Source organism: Cynocephalus volans, chromosome 10 (assembly GCF_027409185.1).
Source record: "Cynocephalus volans isolate mCynVol1 chromosome 10, mCynVol1.pri, whole genome shotgun sequence".
NCBI classification, from domain to species: domain Eukaryota; kingdom Metazoa; phylum Chordata; class Mammalia; order Dermoptera; family Cynocephalidae; genus Cynocephalus; species Cynocephalus volans.
The window spans coordinates 75,832,706-75,852,156 of NC_084469.1; the positions used below are offsets into that span (position 1 = coordinate 75,832,706).

The window sequence follows — 19,451 nt, forward strand, 5'->3', positions numbered from 1 at the left end:
TGTAAGGCACGTTTGCCCCTGAGAACACTAAAGACAACACCACTGTGCACTTACATCTTATCTGCTTAGAAACCCTCTTTCTCAATAATTCTTGTAAAAGTTTTAGGATAAACTCTGTTGGACTGACATGCGTATGGGCCCATCTCTGAACTAATATCTGTGTTCACGGAGATGGAGCACCCCGGTCACATATAGATACATGAATTCATTGAGTGAGAATGGGGAAGAGTGGGGTCTCCTAAGGGAATGTTGGGGTGTTGTCACCAGGAACAAGAAGGGGCGATGGGTGGAGGATGGGGCAGGCACAAACAGCGGATGGCAGAGACGTCCTGGCTCAGTGTCCCCAGGGCCTGTCCTTCCCTTGCTAGTGGCTGCCCCTCTCCCATCCCACCTACACCCTGTGCTCAAGCCCGGCAGAGCCAGTGTCATGCCCACTTCCTCTAGTGGTGGCCGGGGTGGCACCGGGAGGGAGAACCTGACACCTCTGGGACAGAGCTCACAAAGATCAGCTTTCCTGCCAGGAAGCCTTCTCACCCACATCCTCTGCCTTTGTCTTAACAGAACTTTTTTGCTCTCGATTTACATGGAGATCCCAGAGAGGTAAGGACCTTTGGTTTCTTGACTATAGGTTTTGAGTCTTAATACCTTTAAGCTCCAATGAACGATGAATGAAAGAATCCTCCCTTGGGGAATCCTGGTAACTCCTTATGTGTATATTGCTGACACCCAGAGAGGGGCAGTGACTTGCCTGGGTAACACAGCCAGGAGGACCATAGGCAGACCTTGAACCTGTTCCCCTGACTCCCAGTCCAGTGCTCCCAGCCAGCAACTCTGAGTCCCCTGGGCCCAGCCTACCCGCTTCTTATTTCTATTTCCTGTTCCCCAAAATGGCCCTGTGGGTAGAGGCTGGACTAGACCCTTTCACTGTCAGGAAACAGAGATAAGTAGATCAGGATTTCTTCAGGAGCCTTTACTGAGGAGTACCGTTCTTCTGGGAAGGCACAGGGTTGATTAGCTGTGCAGGGCGGGAGCCTAGACTTTCAGGTCTGAGGACACCATCCTCTTCCCGGCACCCAAGGAACTCCAGCAGTGTCCTCCCCATTTCTTCCTCCACTCCCACCTCCACAGGGGTGCCAGGGTTTGGTGACATCACCTGTGCAGCATCTTACAATCCTGTCCTCTCTGCTCCCTCCCTGGAGATCACAGCACCTCCCTGAAAAGGTCTTGTGAGGATTAAATGAGAGTCACCAGCCATTCGGAAAAGATTTAATAAGCACTTACTATGTGCCAGGACCTGACCTAAGAGCTGGGGATATGGCAGTGAAACAGACAAGGTTCCCTGCCCACTTGGAACCTCTCATTTCAGTGGGTGAAGAGTACAATCAAAATAAAATAAAATAAAATAAAATATTTAGCATGTTTGGTGATGCTCAGCATTACAGAGAAAAAGAAATGGGGATAGAGTTGCCAGTGGTTTGAACTTAGATAGCAGGTTCAGAGTCAGGATCAGGGTCAGGGAATGGCTCGACCAAAAGGTGGCATGTGAACCAAACTCTGGAGGAGGGGAGGAAGCCAGCTGTCAGGAAAGCTGGAGGAAGCATATTCCGGGCAGAGGGAATGGCAGCTGCAAAGGCCCTGGGGCAGGCAGCTCATGTGGCTAGAATGGAGGAAGTGAGGGGCAGAACAGGCTTGAGGCTAACGAGCTAATGGGAGGTGGGAGGTGGTCATTTGAAGGACTTGGATTCTGAAGCCTTCGGAGGGTTTTGAAAAGAGGAGTGTCATGATCTTCAACTTTACAAAGGTCTCTTTGACTGCTATCTTGAAAATTGACTGTAGGGAAGGCACAGGGCTGATACAGGAAGATCACTTTGCTGCAATGATCCTGGCAAGGGTTTCTGGCAGCTTAGGCTAAGACCGTAGCAGCAGGGGTGGTGAGAAGTGTTTGGAGTGTGGATATTTTGAAGGAATAGCTGACAGGATTTGCTGATGGATGGGCTGTGAGGCATGAGAAAAAGACAGGAGTGAAGGATGCCCCTGAGTTTCCCGACCCAACCGAGTTAAAGCGCACGGCCTGCACAACTTCATCACCTGCTGCAGCTTCATGACACTGGCAGCCACCGAGCGACAGCGGCAATAATGTCCTCCTCAGTGCTGCTGATGTCGGTCTTCCCCACATGGATGCTGCCCCCACTCGGGCCCTCATTGTCTCCCTCTGGACATTTACTATCTTCTCCCTCCACCTTCCCTCCCATCTCCCATGCCTCATGTCCTGCTAGACTTACCCTCCTAAACACAGTCAGAGCATGTCATCTCCCCCACCCTTCTTAAAGGCCTGACCTTTCTTATGTGACATCTGAGTGGCTGCTGTGTGCCAGATATGATGCAGATATGTTCTCTACCATCTGATTCTCTCTCTAGACCCTGCATTCCTCCAAGCCCAGAACCCTGAAGTTCCTGGGATTAGCCCTGCACCATGACACCTCTGTCCCTTTGCACATGGCATCCCCACTGTTTGGAAATTCTCACCCCTTTCTTCACCTGTCAGTACATTCTCCAGAATCGACCACCCTTGTCAGCAACTCCTGCACGTGGCCTGCCCTGGATCTTCCTTCCAGATAAATTGTTCCTCTTGCTGCTTCCTGAATGGCGCAGCCTTTCTAAGGCAGCAGCAGTTGCACCCAGATCCTGTTCTCTATTGTCGCCATGTTGGATTAGGAGCTGGGCCCTGTCCTGCTGGGTCTGGTTCACTTTACAGAACTTCTGCAGGCAGCCAGAAGTGGCCTGTCATTTATTTGTCTTTGTGGAGCAAAAACAGACCCGGAAGCTACAGGGTCTCAAAGTGTAGGAATTGTCCAGTTCCTTTTGCTATCCAGGGAGGGAAATATAGCCCATGGAGCATGGAGCTGGAAATATGGTGCATTAGGCTGATGTCTACGTGGGTATCTGTAATAACTCTGCTAATGAATAATATCTAACATTTACTGAGTCCTTTCCAGGTACCAGGCACTGTGCTGAGCATTTGCATGGGTTCAGTCATTAAATCCCTAAAACAAACTAAGAAAACAAAGGCACAAACAGGGGAAGTCACTTTCCCAAGTTACCGGCTAGGAAGTAGCAGAGCCAGGATTCACATCCAGACATCCTGGCTCCAAAATGCATGCTCTTCATAACTACACCATTGTGACTAAATATGAAATGTAACGATACCCAGAACCAGCTTCCCAGAGGGTGACACTTGTGTCAGGCTCCACTTAATCTGGGACCACATAAATATTTTTCATCAAAGGTAAAATTAAGACATTTATCAATATAATATTAGGCCATCCCTGATTCTTTTATTCATGGTATTCCTGAAAGGGAATCAAGTCTCAGTTTAGTCATCATGAGTGATTCGGGGCTCAATACCTCCTCAAAATAAACCATTTATCAATAAGAGCTCATGTTTAAATTAATAAATAGAGCTGTTCCTCATTAATCATTGATTCTGTATTTCTGAATTCACCTACTTACTAAATTTATTTGTGACCCCCAAATCAATACTCGTGCACTTTTATGGTCATTTGCAGACATGCGCAGAGGTGGGAAAAGTTTGAGTCATATGATGTGCGTGTTCCCATCTGAGATCAGATGAGGCAATGCTCTGTCTTGTTTCATGTCTCATACTAACAAATGTCCTTCTCACAGTCTAGTTAATGCCATGGTTTTTGCATTTTTGTACTTTTTGTTAGCAATTTCACTGTTTAAAATGGCTCTCAAGAGTAGTGCTGAAGTGCCATTTATTGTTCCTAAGTGTGAGAAGGCTGCCATGTGCCTTACAGAGAAAATACGTGCGTTAGGAATGCTTCGTCCAGGCATGAGTTACAGGGCTGTTGGCCATGAGTTCAGTGTTCATGAGTCAACAAGACAGTACATCCAGAAAAAGGATCTAGAAACTTCCCAATCCAGACACGAAGCCATTCTGGAAACTGCGAAAGTATCATCTACAGTGTGTGATGAAGCTGTGGAAGATGGAGAAGCAGTTAAATTTTTGGATTCATGAGCTAATGAAAGATGGGGGGGGGAGCATATTGCAGAGCACTGCTTTGAGGCTGAATGCCAAAAGAATTTACAGTCACATTACCCGGGGTCAGGAGATGTTAAGCCCTTCCCAGCTGGTGTTTTATTATAAATAACTACTACATATAACTAGTTCTTTGTAAGAAATACATATGACATAAAATGTCTTTAAGGGGAAACCCACACCTAAGACAAGGCTGATGAGGTGTTGTGACCAGAAGCTCGCAGGATCCTAACCTGCATTGCCCTTTGGAGCCCTGGCTCAGTGTTCGCTAATTCAGTGTTCGCAGCAACTCTGTAAAACTGTGAATAACGCGAATTGACTATAGAGAGATGTACACGTGCTTGAAGTGGAATTATATATTCCATATAAGTGATAGATATTTATATTGACAAGTAAACATACACATATATGTTAATTTGAGTGAAGATTAGTCCCCCTCTCCCCGCCACCTTACCACTGCCATCCCTGGTTGAAGTTCTGCCCTCTTGGGTCACACAGCCTTAGTCCCCTTTGTTAGGACCTTGAGCTTCTGCAGCACCGCCCATGGCCACACAGGTCTATGGTGCTGGCCGTGGCCTCAGACAGGCAGAGAGGGGGACGTGGTGCTCCCTGGGGAGGGGAAGCACAGACAAGTCTCTGCCCTCTTCTGCAGGTCTATTCCTTCATGCCCACTGTGATTGATGGTGTGCTGCTGCCCAAGACACCTGAAGAGATTCAGGCTGAAAAGAAATTCAACACTGTCCCCTACATCATCGGCATCAACAAGCAAGAGTTCGGTTGGCTTCTTCCAATGGTGAGAACGTGCAGGCCTTAGACTCGCCCCTCCCCCCACTTGCCGCCCCTCCCTCTCTGGTAGCAGGAGCTCTTCCTTCTCCACGCCCCCCTCTGAGTCCAGGGCAGCTGTCCCCTTCAGCAGGAGCTGACATTTCCATGGAAACCTTCTCTGGGATAGCCCAGCTGTTACCTAGGGGGCATGGCCTGGGGAACACCTCTCCCCAAATACCCTTTAATTGTCTTCCCATTAGAGAATCCTGAAATGCCCATGCTGGGAGGGCCTTTAAAGATAATCATTGTGTTTAGAGATAATAATTGTGCAGATGGGAATACAGAGGAGGCCTAGACAGGGGGAGGAGGTCGGGAGTTAAGGAGAGTTATTAAGCCTAGGGCCGCAGCAGCTTCTCACCTTGGACTTGGACTCATGGTTTCCCCCTAAATCTCCACACATGCCCTTAGTCACCTCACCAGAAAGATCCAGAGAAAGCTGCTTCTTTCTGAGTTAAAATGAACTTCTGAAGGTAAAGAAGGGCTTTCCTTCCCGTCAAAGGTACAGAAAGCCAACACTAGTTAAAGCAGTAGGACAGGTTTTATTCAGTAATATTACTGCGGCAGGGAAAGAATCCAACTTGAACTGGACTCAAATCCCTGAAACAGAATGCTGGAGGTGTTTTAGAGGCTGGCTGTGTATGGGAAGGCACTTAGTCCATGTGGCTGGACCACCTGGATTTGTCAATCCTTGCTCATGTGGAGGAGAAGCAAACCGTTGTCAGCTTTAGGATTGGAAGTGGCGTTGTAAGCTGAAGTGGGCCCCACTGCGGTTGGGACTTGAACCTCCGTAGGACTGGGAGGGAGATCGAGAGTCATCTCCTTGAATGTTTGTGTTTCAGGGAAAGGGCTCTCAGGTGCTTGAGGAACAGCTGTGGGTGGTAGACTGACATCTCAAAGGGAAGAGAAAGGATGTAAAGCTGCAAGCTTTCTAAAGTAACTGCTCTAAGAGGGAGTTCAGGGCCTGGTCTGCCTATCACAAGGTTTTGACTGGAGCAGACGGTATGTTCTCCTGGCAGGATCGAGCTTTCTCAGACAGGCATTTTAAGGGTGGCTGGGGTCACTTTAGGGACATGGCCTTGATCGGCTAGAAGCCATGCTAGAGTTTGGCCAAGTCTCTGACTACAGAGGTTTCAACAAATCATGTGTCAAGAGTTCTGCAGTTCTCACTTCAGAAGGTTATCAGACGTTATGCCAAAGGACCAAAGCCATGATGGCAGGATTTGGAGCTTCCTAAATCATCTATAAAAGGTGGGGATATTTCTGAGGTCTGTCTTGTTTGCCCCAGAGTCCTCTGCTTCAACACCAGCCTGACTTAAACCTTCCCCCTCTGCCTCATTGACCATTGTGTGGATTCTAGCATGACACATGCACATGCACACACACACTCACACACAAAAACGTGGCACTGCTTCTACTCAACTTTTTTTTATCCCCTTTGCAATCTTTGAGTTTCTGGATATATGTCCATTTGATCCATTGATTTTGCTGAGTTTATCAAAGAACCATGCCCTTCAAGGCCTGACAAAATTAGAGGCCCTTCAGACTGCATTGGTTTGGTTGGTTGGTCAGTTTGGTTCTTCCTGCGAATTCCTGAAGATTCACAAATGCTTAACCATTTTTTTTTTTTAACAGATGATGAACTTTCCACTCCCTGAAAGCAAACTGGACCAGCAGACGGCCACGTCACTCTTGTGGAAATTCTACCCCATTTTTGTAAGAGTCTAGGGAATCATGGGACTTGGCTGAGACCCAAAGAGGGGCAGAGGCTTGTCCCAAATTACAGACTAATTAAATGGCAGAATGGAGACTTGGACTTGAGGGTCCTGCCCCCATTCTTCTATCTTTTCCATTTCACCACTCTCGGGGACAGTTGCACAGGGCTCAAGAGGGTCACCATTAACGCAAGCTGTCCTTACTGGCTGGAGAAGCTGTTTCACTCACAGGGGGTGGTCGTCCCTATCTTGATCCATTTCAGAACATCTCTGAGGAACTGACTCCGGTGGCCACTGAGAAGTATTTAGGAGGGACAGATGACCCCGTCAAAAAGAAAGACCTGTTCCTGGACTTGCTTGGAGATGTGGTATTTGGTGTCCCATCTGTGAATGTGGCCCGTTCCCACAGAGGTAATTCCCAGAGGTTGGACAGCAGAGGAACACTGACCCCCACCTGCTTCAGTGTCTGACCTGCCTACCTCCCAGCATAGACAGATGTGGAAACTCCCAAGGGTCACGCCTCAGAGGTTGATCCCATATGTCATGGAGTGAGGTTACATTTTGGTTTCTGCCTGTAGCAGACTCTGAGAAAAAGATCCAAATGCAAGTTATTTACTTGGGAGGTGATCCCAGAAAGCACCAATAGTGAGGTGCGGAAGTGACACAGGAAAGAGATGGAAGCCAGTTCATGATGCATGTCCATTGTGGGCAACTGGAGCTGAGAACAAGCAGAAGACACAGCTCAGGGTTATCCCGTTTGAGCAAGGGAGCTGGGGTATTGATCCACCAACTCCCACAAGTCGTTGGTTGAAGGTTGCTCCCAAGGGTTGTTAATCCCTGGCACTTTTACCTGCTGCATGCATGGGCAGAGTAGTCTCTGGTGGCCAAAGACCTCAGGCAAAGAGATACAGATGCTGGAGGTGGAAGTCAGGCTGGTATGTTCAGAAATAGGGGATGTGAGTGAGGCACCAACAGCATCTCCTAACAGGGGCTTCTTACCTGAGGTCATGGTGGTACGTGGGGCTAAAAGGCAAATATTGAAAGATGGGTCTTGGAAGGTTTCCAAGGTCAGAATTAGCTGCAGGTTAGTTTGTTAACTAACGGAGCTGGAGGAAGAGTGGAAGTCAAGCACAGGATCTAGAGGTTTGTCCAGGACCAAGAAGACCAAAAGGAGGAAGCAGTAGGAGGTGTGGGGGACGTGGTCTGGAGAATGTCAGTGTCCAGCTTTGTCCATTTCACTGTGTACTGGGAGGCACAAGCTGACAGCCGGGATGGGATCCACCATGGGATCTTCCAGCATTGACCCAAGGTTGTGTGGGTCGGATGTGAGGTTAGGGATGATGAGCTCACCTAGAGGGGTCCTGTTCTGGGTGCCATTTGGGGGGCCTCAGAGAACCTTTCTTTCTCTATCAGCCCTCATTTGCCTGTTCTGCAAGCCAGGAAATGGTTTTTTCGTCCAGATCTCTCTCTAACTGTGCTAAAAGAGTTTTAAAATTCAGGACTTTATAAGCACGATAAAAACTAGCTATAGCTGGCCTACTGTGTGACCAAGCACCCCTCAGTACTGTAACGTACCGGTGCTCAAGACTGCTTCCTCTGCCTGAGGGTCCTGATGAAACCCTTTAGGCAGGCATTGCCTGGGCTTGAATCTGTTCTTTCGTGTACTTGGTTTTCCCTACCGCTAACACGTCTCCTCTATAGTGTCCCCTTCTGCATCTTCTGCTGGTCCCGGCCATACTGTACTTGCTTTTTTATCTGATATTTCATGACTTTGAGTTCAGGGACTATTTGCCAGGAATACACAGGTTTTATCAAGTTTCATTGTTTGTATTTATCTCACTCTTTTTGATAAAAAGAACTTTAATGATTATAAAATGTATATGTTACAATTGTAGGAAGTTTTGAAAATATGGGAACACATAAAGGAGAAACCAGATATCACTTATATTTCCTCCACCCAGAGGTATCTACTACAATTTTTTTCTGTATTTTCTTCTTATAATTTTTCTATATCTTACATGCAATTTAAAAATCAATTTTATATTATGATTTTGTTCATAGAACACTATATGTGGGAATTTTCTTAATGTCAGTAAAAGACTGTTAATAAAAGACTATAGCACCAAAATATGAGCAGCCAGCCTAAATATCCAATAGGCAGAAATAACATTATGCTCCGCTTTATGTGCATAAATCTTTAACCATATCTCTAATCATTTTCTTAAGATTGTTTTTTAAAAGTGAAGTTAGGCTAGACCATAGGAACATTTTAAAGCTCTTGATACATATTGCAACAGTGCATAAGAGTGTGTGGATTTCTTAACTCTCTCTCACTTGGAATATTAAGATTAAAAAATAAAAATAATACTGCTAATTTCATGAGCCCTCCCTCCACCAAAGATAAAAATCACACTATGTTTTAATTTGCATCTATCCGATTACTAACTCTCTTCTTGTCTCTGCCTCTTGTTCGTAATTGTCATTACTCGAACATGTGCTCTACTTTCCTTTGAGGACTTTCATGGTAATTATAGAAATTTTTTAAATCTCAGCGGTTTTAGGCAAAACGTTAAAAAAAAAAAAAAAAAAAACTCCTTTGGGCATCATGCTGCCTAAAAGAAGTTATCTCATTCACGAAAGGTCTTTCCTATGGTTGGGTTCTGAGTTCCTTTCTAAAACGTCTGAGTGGCAGAGGCAAGGTTAAACCCTCCTTTCAGCAAGTTCTGCTTGACCTTGACACAGCTGTCTAACAAGTGGATTACAAAGCCGCAGAAGGATTGCTTGTTCCAAACAACACTTCTTGCTACACAAGGGTGCAGTGATAGAAGCAGAGGGAGGCGATTATTCTACATGCTCATGTTGCAATAACATATATTTATATCCTTTGGGGATGAATATTTAATAATCTGAAGAAATTATTACACTATGTTCTAAATGAACATATATAATATTATCCCAATTTTATATACATAAAAGGGATATGTGCTAAAATATTGAAAGAGACTTTCTCTGACCACTGGAATTATGAGTAATGTTTTGTTCATTTTCTTTTTTCTGCACTTTTCAAATTTTTTACTATGCCTAAGGGGGAAAAGTTGTAAAGTTTCCCCACCAGCCTGACTTGGGGTCTGGCCCTTCCCTTCTCAGAATCTCTCCTCTGTGGGGTTATGACCAATGCAAAGAGCTGAGCTCCCCAGGCTGGGTGGCCCATGAGTTAGCCCTGAAGGAGCAGGAATTGGCAGCTTCGATGACCCAATCAACAGAAAAATTGGCATCGTCTTGGGGACTGGACAGGAGGGCCTCAGGGATAAGCGAGGTGGGCAGAAGAGAGGAAGAGAGAGGTTAGGAGAGAAGCAAGTTCCCCTTCCACGATCTCTTTTCTTTTCCACCCCTGCCTTGATGCCTTAACACTCCCCGGGCCAAGCAGGAAGCAAAAATGTGACGTGACAGTGAAATATGAAGCGCTGAGTTCTGTGACTTCCTGAGACACAGAAGACAGATTGTTCCCTCTCTGCATACGTTTGTATTTCAACATTCTTGCTTTCAGACGCGCAACTCGGATTTGCCTTACTCTTCTCAGAATGGATGGGAAACACTGGAAATGCTCAAAACTAGGCTGAATGGAAGACGCCTCTCAGAATGTTGATATTCTCCAAGTGAGCGAACACTAGTCTGTTATCAGTGAAATACATCCAGGGTGTATGTAGGTTTTCTTGTGTGTGGATGCATCAGGAGGCAAAGGGGTTGATGTGCACTGACCCGGTGTCCCTGTAATGATAGTTATTTTAAATGGATTGACGCAGGGTTTCAATAGTCATTCATTCAGTATTCATTTATTTATATATATGAATATTTGGCTCAAATCCCAGTTCCAACTCAACCAGCTATGTAGCCCTAAGCAAGTCACTGAGCTTTCCTGAAACTCTATTTCTCTATGTGCTCTTAACAAGGGGGTTGCTGCACGGCCGCACTGTACCGATAACCAGGGTTTCCTGCAGGGCCGGAGACCTTGATACCATCCAAGTGTGTGCCTGGTAACATGAGCTGTGCATGAATCATGTCTTCTCAGATGCCGGGGCCCCCACCTACATGTATGAGTTTCTGTATCGCCCAAGCTTCTCATCAGCAATGAAACCCAAGACAGTGATAGGAGACCATGGGGACGAGCTCTTCTCTGTCTTTGGGGCCCCGTTTTTAAAAGGTAAATGTTCTTTGATGCCTATGAGCTTCGGGTTAGGGGATCTGGGTTCCAGTCTTGGTTTGGTGGTCTTCAGCAAGTTTCCCCTTCTCTCCTGGTCTCAGTTTCCCAGTTTACTATAACAGCGTGCAACTACATTGGGCAGCTTCCAACTCTTCCCGTGAGCATGAAGGAGGCTGTGTATTCATGTGCCCTCAGCCATAACATGCATGAAGGAGGCTGTGTATTCATGTGCCCTCAGCCATAACATGCATGAAGGAGGCTGTGTATTCATGTGCCCTCAGCCATAGTCACTCTCAGGATCCCAGCCTGTGACATTATAAGACAGGTGGGGGGAGGGTCACCTGCAAGGTCCTCCTGCAAGGTGAGAATGCTTCCATTCTGTTTCTCACTCACCAGAGCATATCAGAATAAGAGTGAGGGTAAGGTCAGAATTGGTGTTAACCTTGAATCTGGTCTAATGTGTATCTTTGTCCTTCTGTCTATCTATTGAAAACATATATCTTTAAATTTAATATATTTAATAATACACTATTTTAAAGAAAATTTTTCACAAATGTCATCATTACCTTAATTCTCAGCAGAGATAACTTGGGACCCACCTCACACTGCCCAACACACCAGTGCCTCTGGGCATCTCCGAGCTGGTGACTCCCTTAGGACTGTGCAGCTGTGTTATTTTCAGACCCTCTGAAGATGTGGGTGGGTGTAAGAGATTGAGAAGAGACCTGAGAGACAGCAACCCTGGGAGGAGGAATTGCTGTAGAGGGAACCCTGGGGTGTGGCATGGTGACCCTAAAGGAGGCAGGGTGGGCACAGAGACAAAAGCAGCCAGCTTGTGGATTGACTGCGGGCCCATTGCTGAGTCCTAGGTCAGTCATTCTTGAACTTCAAGTGCATGCAAATTAAGCAAGATCTTCTTAAAATGCGGATGTTGATGCAATAGATATGGAGGAAGGGCCAAGACACTGCATTTCTGACAAGCTTCCAAGTGGTGCTGATGCTGCTGGTCCATGAACCACACTCTGAGTAGCAAAGGCTTTCTTCTTCTTCCCCACAGAGGGTGCCTCAGAAGAGGAGATCAAACTCAGCAAGATGGTGATGAAATTCTGGGCCAACTTTGCTCGGAATGGGTAAGGCTGCTGGCAAAGGTGGAGCAGGGTTGGCGGGGGTGGGGGGAGCAGGGAATACCTATTGGGAGGGGTTAGCTCCCAAAGTCTGAGATCAGACTCCCAATTCTGTGACCGTAGCACTTCACCATGAGAGCTCTCTAAAAATGGACAGGCTGCCCCAGGAGATGGCGAGCTCCCCTTCTCGGGCAGTGTACAAGTCTCTAGGCAGAGATAAGCCAAGGGATCCCTGCAAATCCTAGAGGGTTGTTGGGACCACACAGCAGCTTTGGGGAATTTCTATTTGATTCTGTTCTCAGGAACCCCAATGGGGAGGGGCTGCCCCATTGGCCAGAGTACGACCAGAAGGAAGGGTACCTACAGATTGGCGCCACCACCCAGGCAGCCCAGAAGCTGAAGGATAAGGAAGTGGCTTTCTGGACCGAGCTCCTGTCCAGGGAGGCAGTGGAGAAGCCACGCCAGACAGAACATACTGAGCTGTGAATGGGAGGCCCAGCCAGCCTGTGAGGCTGTAGGAGCTAAGAGAGGGAGGGAGATTCTACAGAAGGTGTTCATAGGCCGAAGAGGCATCTTATCATGGAGGCTGGAGAATTGTCTGGTGAGGGTGGGCAGAGGCCAAGGAGGAGGGATTTTTGCACTCGTGGTTTTAATTTTGGGAATAAATGTTTTTCTGGAGACCAAATCTGTGTACGTGTCTTGGGTTGGAGATTAATTCATCCTCCTTAGGGAAAGGGTGAAGAGAGAGGTGCCACCAGCAGGAAAGCACCTCTCCTCTGGATACCTTGGCCTAGAGCTAGACAAGCAGAATCCAGCAGGCTAGACCTGGGAGGTGCTAATGGGGACTCTGGACCTTCTGCATGTCCCTGGACCCCCAACAACTTCTGACAATAGAATTTGGGATAGCCAGAGTGCAGGATTTCTCTCCTTGATTTGGAGATAGCTGTGGAGAAGGAGGCAACACAGGTTGAAAATGTACTTGGAGCAGGGGAAGAGAGAGGGGTGCCATGTTGACTCTGTGGCACTGTTGCATGGCCATTACTGACCCTTCCACAGGGGTGCAACACCTTCCTCAACACATACAGTAGCCTTCCAGGCCCCTCCATGAGGCCATCTCTTCCAGTGACTGTTCTGAACCCCTTCTGTAGCCTGGACCACTTCAGGTCCAGGCAGTGACCACTGTGGAGTAAGTCCACAAATTGTCATCCTAAAACTGTCTCTCTCACAATCTCAGGGGTGATTTCTGGATTCTGCTAGGATGTAGAAATCTCTGAGAGTGCCACTCCCACCCTTATGCAGAAGGTCCAGAGTCCCCCTTAGTACCTTCCGGGTCCAGCCTGCTGGATTCTGCTTGTCTAGCTCTAGGCCAAGGCATTCCCAGCAGAGGTGCCTTCCTACTGCAAGAAAGAGCTGGATTATCCTCAAAATCATAACTCTCTCTGTACCACAGGGCTGAAGTTGCAAGGCAAATGATTACCCTGAAATCTAAGGGAACACAGGTACTTTGGAGAGAGGTGGAATGAGAACATTGGCTTACCACCCCCTGGTTAGTAGAATTACTCTAAGAAGTTTAATCAAGTGCCGAAGGCCAAGCATGGGCTAGTGTGAGACTATAAAATCCCAGGGAACCACAGACCCAGGGGGAGTTTACACACAACACAGTCTCTTCTTCTTGGACTTCTTTCAGGTGCTCATGAGAAAGACTGAGGGCAAGGAGTAAGACTGGAGAAAACTGCCTCCAGGAGTGTAGGCATGAAGCCCTGCTCAGACCCTTCTCCCCTAAGAAAAAAGTTTCTTCAGCCACTGGGGAAAGAGAAACAAACTTTGTCTATCTCAGGACACTGGTGAGGACTTATTGAGGATGAGGAAAAGGAAAATTGTAAAACTCTTTACTGGTGGGAGAGGGACAGGAAACCATCCTGGGTCCAGATCATTAAAGGTCTTTCACTACTGGGAAGGACAAGATCACTGGCAAAGCCCCATCTTCAAAAATGAGGAACACACAGCCCGCCTAAGGTTGAGGCCAAACCAGGACAAGAGAAACAACTCCTGGCTACCACCACAAAGTTATCAAGTATGGAGTATCAAGTACCAGAAATCTACTGCTGGGGGAGGATGAAAGTGTGGAGAGAGACCCTCTTTGAAGGGCAAGTGCATGGGGCAGGACTACAGCTGAGGGTGGAACAAGACTTTAAGAAAACCCTACAGAAAACTAGCCCTCACATAGGCAAAACGTAACACTAGAAGAATTTGAGGTAGGTGGAGCACTTAAGATAACAATAGCAACTACAAAACCCAGGCCTGCTCACCTCCTGACCAGATTGATTCACTCACCCAAAACACACACACACACACACACATACACATGCACACACACGATCAGCCCAGTAGAAGAAAAGGCATGCGCATTTCCAGTCATAAATACTATTTATTTCAGTTTCTACTTTCCTACATATGATGTCAAACATTGAATCCAAAATTGCAAACACACAAAAAAGGCAAGAAAAAAACACAACCCATTAAAAAGAGACAAAGCAATCAAAGAACCAGATTCAGAGACAACTTGAGTGTTAGAACTAACAGACTAGGAATTTGAAATAACTATATGGAAAACTTACGTTAAGAAGCAAATGGAAATGTTAGAACAATTTAAAAAACGGAAACAGAAATGAAGAATTCCTCCACCAATTGGTTCATCAGTAGATTTGACACAGCTGAAAAAAAACAAATGTGTGAACTTGAAGGTAGGTCAATAAAGATTACCCAACTTCAGTGGAAAGGGAAAAAAAGGAAAAAGGAGTGGGGAAAAACAAAAACAAAAACAGAAAAACAACTAGAGGATCCAAGAGCTGAGGGATAATATCTAATGGTCCAACATATGTATATCTGGAATCCTAGAAGGAGAAGAGAAAAAGAACAGGCAGAAAAAGTATTTCAAAACGTAATGGCTGATAATTTTCCAAAAATAATGAAAGACATCAAAGCACAGATTAAAGAAACTCAGAGAACCCCAAAAAGAATTAAACAATAACAGCAACATCCATGTCTAGACATCAAAATAGTGAAGGCACCTGGGGGTGCAGGGTGGGGTGGGGGAGAACATGCAGAGAAACCAAGAATCACGGCAGACTTCTCACTGGAAATTATGCAAGCCAGAAAATGAGGGAGTGACATCTTTGAAGGGCTGACAGAAAAAACTTTCAACCCAGAACTCTATATCCAACAAAAACATTTTTCAAAAATAAAGATAAGAAGATCTCTCAGGAAAACAATTGAAAGAATTTAAAGTAAACATAAATGTTAGATATTTTTTTCTTATTTTAAATCACCATCTAAAGCAAAACTAGTACCAATGAACTGTGAGTTTAGAGCATTTGTAAGAGGAAAATATATGACTAAAATAGCACAAAAGATGAGAGATAGGAATTTAGAGTGCACTGTTGTAAGGTTCTACTTCCTGTAATTGATATTACAGAAAACTTCAACTTATGATGGGTCAATTTACAATTTTTCAACTTTACAATGGTGTGAAAGCAATACACATTCAGTACAAACCATACTTTGAGTTACCCATACGACCATTCTGTTTTTCACTTTCAGTAAAACAGTCAACAAATTACATGAAATATTCAACATTTTATTATAAAATGGCCGTGGTGCTGGATTATTTTGCTCAACTGTAGAGTAATGCAAGTTTCTGAGCATGTTTAAGGTAGGCTAGGCTAAGCTATGATGCTCACAGTAGGTTAAGTATGTTAAATGCATCTTTAACTTCTTATTTTCAACTTATGATGAGTTTATCAGGATGTAACCCCATTGTAAGTGGAGGAGCATCTGTATATTGTTTGAAATTACAATGTGATTAATCAAAGATATATAGATTTGATTTGATTTGATGCGTTTTGTTTTTGTTCTTGTTTGTTTTGGGTGGCTGGGCAGTATAGGGATTGAACCCTGGGCCTTGGTGTTATCAGCACCACACTCTGACTGAGCTAACCGGTCAGCCCCGAGATGCATATTGTATTCCCAGGACAACCCTTAAAGATTTTTTAAGAAAACTATGAATAATAATCCAATAGTAGAGATAAAATGGAATCATAAAAAAGACTCAATCCCAAAGCAAGCAGACAGGAAAAAGGAACGAAGAGCACATGAACAAACAGAAAAGTACTGCTAAAATGATCCAGCCATATCAATAATAACATTAAATAAAAATGATTTAAACACACCCATTAAAAGAAGTTGTCAAGTTGAATAGACAAAACCCAACTAGATGCTGTATAATGAGGAGGCTTTGCCTCCCTCATTCCCTTTCATCCATCTGGAAAAGCTTTGGTACCTGTGGCAGATTCGAACCAGGAGAAAGCTTACCACGGTCCCATGCCCTAACCACCATAAATACCCTGAGCCACTTGGACCTGCTTGAGAGGCCTGCCCCGCTCTCCGAGAGAACTCAATTATGTATGTAATAAAACTTGTCATACTTTCTTGGTGTGTGCATATGACATTATCAGTCTCGATATCCAAACCAAGCTTTAGGTGGAAATACACTTTAAATATAAGGACATAGGTTAAAAGTAAAAGGAAGGAAGAAGAAACACCATACAAACACTCAGAAGGAATGTTGGTGGCTGCATTAAATCAGAGGGAGGAATATTACGAGGGAAAAAGAAGGGGCATTATGTAATGACAAAGGGGTCAACTCACCAAGAAGACACAATCCTCAATGTGTGTGAACCTCATAACAGAATCACAGAGGCCCGGCAAGAGGTTTTGGGCTTGGTATCCCCGAGAGCAGGCCTGGGACAAGGATTTGATTACACTTGTTTTCTTGGGAGGTGATCCCAGAAGCACTGGGAAAGGGGTGGAGAAGAGAGACAAGGAAGGGAAGGCAGCTCATATGGGGTGTCCTGTAAGCAGGTTTCCTAGTGGACAATTGGGGTTCGGTCCCACTGGGGACTAATAGGAGATGGTATAAAACCAATGGCAGAGGAGCGAGGAAGCTGGAATATGTGCAGACCAGCTCCCACCTGTCACTGGATGAGGGCTGCTCCTCCTCAGCAGTGTGACCTGTCTCATGGAGGGAGACCTCAGGCAGATATCCCAGGTGCTTGTAGAGAGAAGCTAGCTGCAGGGGTGGAGGGGCGGGCAGAGACAGCAAGCATAAAGGAGACACAGGCAGGGCACTGACAGTGTCTGTGACCATACTGAAGCTAGAAGGGCACCAGGAAGAGCACTGGGCTGTCTCTAGATATGAACAAAGTGAGGCCCAGAGAGGGGAAGGAACTGGCTCAAAGTCACCCAGAAGTCATTAATAAATTCACGGGAGCAAAAGTGAGTTGTGCTGGGGTTCTCGCCCCTGTGTTGGGGTTCTTTCAACCACACTACCTGCCCACCCCCCAGACTGACCCATTCCATGCAGGAATGGCACTTTCCCTCTTGGCCACCCCACTGCCGAGGCCCTTCCTGCACAGCTGCAGGGTCTGACACAGACACATTCCCCCATTAGGGCAGCTGTGAGAGGCCTGAAGCTTTGAAAGTTCCATCAAGTCCCCTTGGAATGATGACTAACCAAATTTGGGGAAAATATTGGCATGAGCTGGTGCCTCTTCTAAACTAAGTTGAGACTTAAAATAGAGACAGGCCAAGCAGGTAAAGAAAGAAAGAAAAGGAAACACTTGAAAGAGAAGATGAGAAAATGAAGGAAGGATTTAGAAAGCAAAAACCAGCAGAGGCTGAAAGAAACCCCTTGGATTAGAGGTCCCCCCTCCTGGCTCTGTCCATTAGAATCACCTGGGCAGCTTTTAACTAGTGCTGTTAATTCCTTTGGCCCAGGGAGGAACCTGAGCATTGGGGTTTTTTGTTTGTTTGTTTGTTTGTTTCCCTATGCGAAGCTGGTGTGCAGCCACGGTTGGGAACCACCGACCTGGTCAGTGAGTTCCTGAGGCAGGGACCCTTTCTATGGCCTGGTGTATCTCCAGGGCCCCACATACCGTGTGCTGAATGAACAAAGGATGGCCTAGTGCATGAGTGAGCGAGTAAAGGGATTGCTTGCCAGGCTCCTGGAGATTGCAAAAATGTAGGTCCACCCTGGATTTCTCTGGTGATCAGGGGCTTGTGATAAGAATGCGAGAAGCAAGAAGAAAAGCAGTTAATTGACCAGGCCTTCTGGAGACAGCAATGTTGTCCAGAAGATGGACCCCAGGAAGCTGCAGCAACTGGGTCATTATGTCAGTTCCCCTGCAGTGGCGCACGTGGCGCGCCCCATCTCTGACCTGGAGATCCCATCTGTGGCCGCTCAGCTCCTCCCAGCCTCTGCTTCCACAGCTACTGCCAGTCCCCTATGGGTCTGTTTACACCAGGCGTCTGCTCGCTGTTACCTCGCACTCAACTCTGTGCCCTCTCCTGACCTCTGGCTTTCCCTGCTCGGTTTTAGTAGAAACTTCCTGAGAGAGAAGGTCTAATGAGTTGTCTCTGCCACTCTTCAGTACAGATCATCACTAATCAGGGTATGACTCCTGCCTACTAGTCCTTCTTGGCCTGGGTGCCTGCCCTGGACTCAAGGGCGACCAGGCCCATGGTACAAGCAACATCTTCAAAAGGGCACTGGAGGAATGGCAGCCTTCTGAAACTGGCACCCTTCACCTGGTCAGTACAGAAGGTGAGTAACTAACAGAGGGGGGACAGTTAACCCAGAATAAGAAACATGGCTGTTTATGAGAAATGACATCCCAGTTCACACAGCTGTGCAAAATGGTAACTTTATTTTTTTTAAATAATTAAACTTAATATGCATTTTAAGCCCTCATTGTGCTGGTGATATCTGAGGATCTTTCACCCACTTTCTTGGGTTTGTGTCTAAGTTAGAGGGTCTTACTAGTGTTGATTCATTGCGGTGTTGGTGGGGGAGGAAACCACAGGTTCTCAGTATTATTGTCTGGCCACATTGGTATCTCCTGAGGTTTGTATATCCCCATCTGGTCCTTAGATACAGGTCTGGGCTTGGTAGGGGAAGGCAAACTTTTTCTGTAAAGGGCCAGATGGTAAATACTTCCAGGTTTGTGGGCCATATGGTCTCTGTTGCAACAGCTCAACTCTGTCTATTTTGCAAGAAAGCAACCACGGTAAATTGTACATTTGTACATTTACATAGTAAATTGTAAATTTGTTTACAACTGTAAACAAATGAATGTGACTGTGTTTCAATAAAACTTTATCTACATAAACAGTCAGTGGGTTAGATTTGGCCTGTGGGCAGTAGTTTATTGACCCTGCCTTACAGTGTCACCCCCTCATTCCAGACCAAAAGGAAAAAAATGCTGTTTCTTCACCACACTGAAGCTCAGAGAGCTCTCTGAGGCTGTCTCAGACAGGACAATCAAGTCTGCACTGGGTGTGCAGAAGATTCTGCACTGGGGAATGCGAATAGTAACCCTAGACTTGTGCAGTACCCAACCTGCACAACTATATGTGGCAGCCGTGACTTAAATCTGTCCGTCTGGAAACCTTAAGAAACTGTTTGATTGGAG

At 46.0% G+C, this 19,451-nt stretch overlaps 1 protein-coding gene across 1 annotated transcript in view; it reads left to right on the forward strand.

Moving 5' to 3' along the window:
- LOC134387046 (liver carboxylesterase 1-like) overlaps positions 1-12,584 on the forward strand; it is a 30,061-nt gene extending 17,477 nt beyond the window's left edge. Inside the window, exons 8-14 of the mRNA XM_063109267.1 lie at positions 562-600; positions 4,713-4,853; positions 6,518-6,598; positions 6,861-7,008; positions 10,667-10,798; positions 11,856-11,928; positions 12,225-12,584. Of these exons, the coding sequence (XP_062965337.1) occupies positions 562-600; positions 4,713-4,853; positions 6,518-6,598; positions 6,861-7,008; positions 10,667-10,798; positions 11,856-11,928; positions 12,225-12,408 (798 nt within the window). The 3' untranslated portion in view covers positions 12,409-12,584. The remainder of the gene's footprint in view (positions 1-561; positions 601-4,712; positions 4,854-6,517; positions 6,599-6,860; positions 7,009-10,666; positions 10,799-11,855; positions 11,929-12,224) is intronic.
- Positions 12,585-19,451: the final 6,867 nt, after the last annotated feature.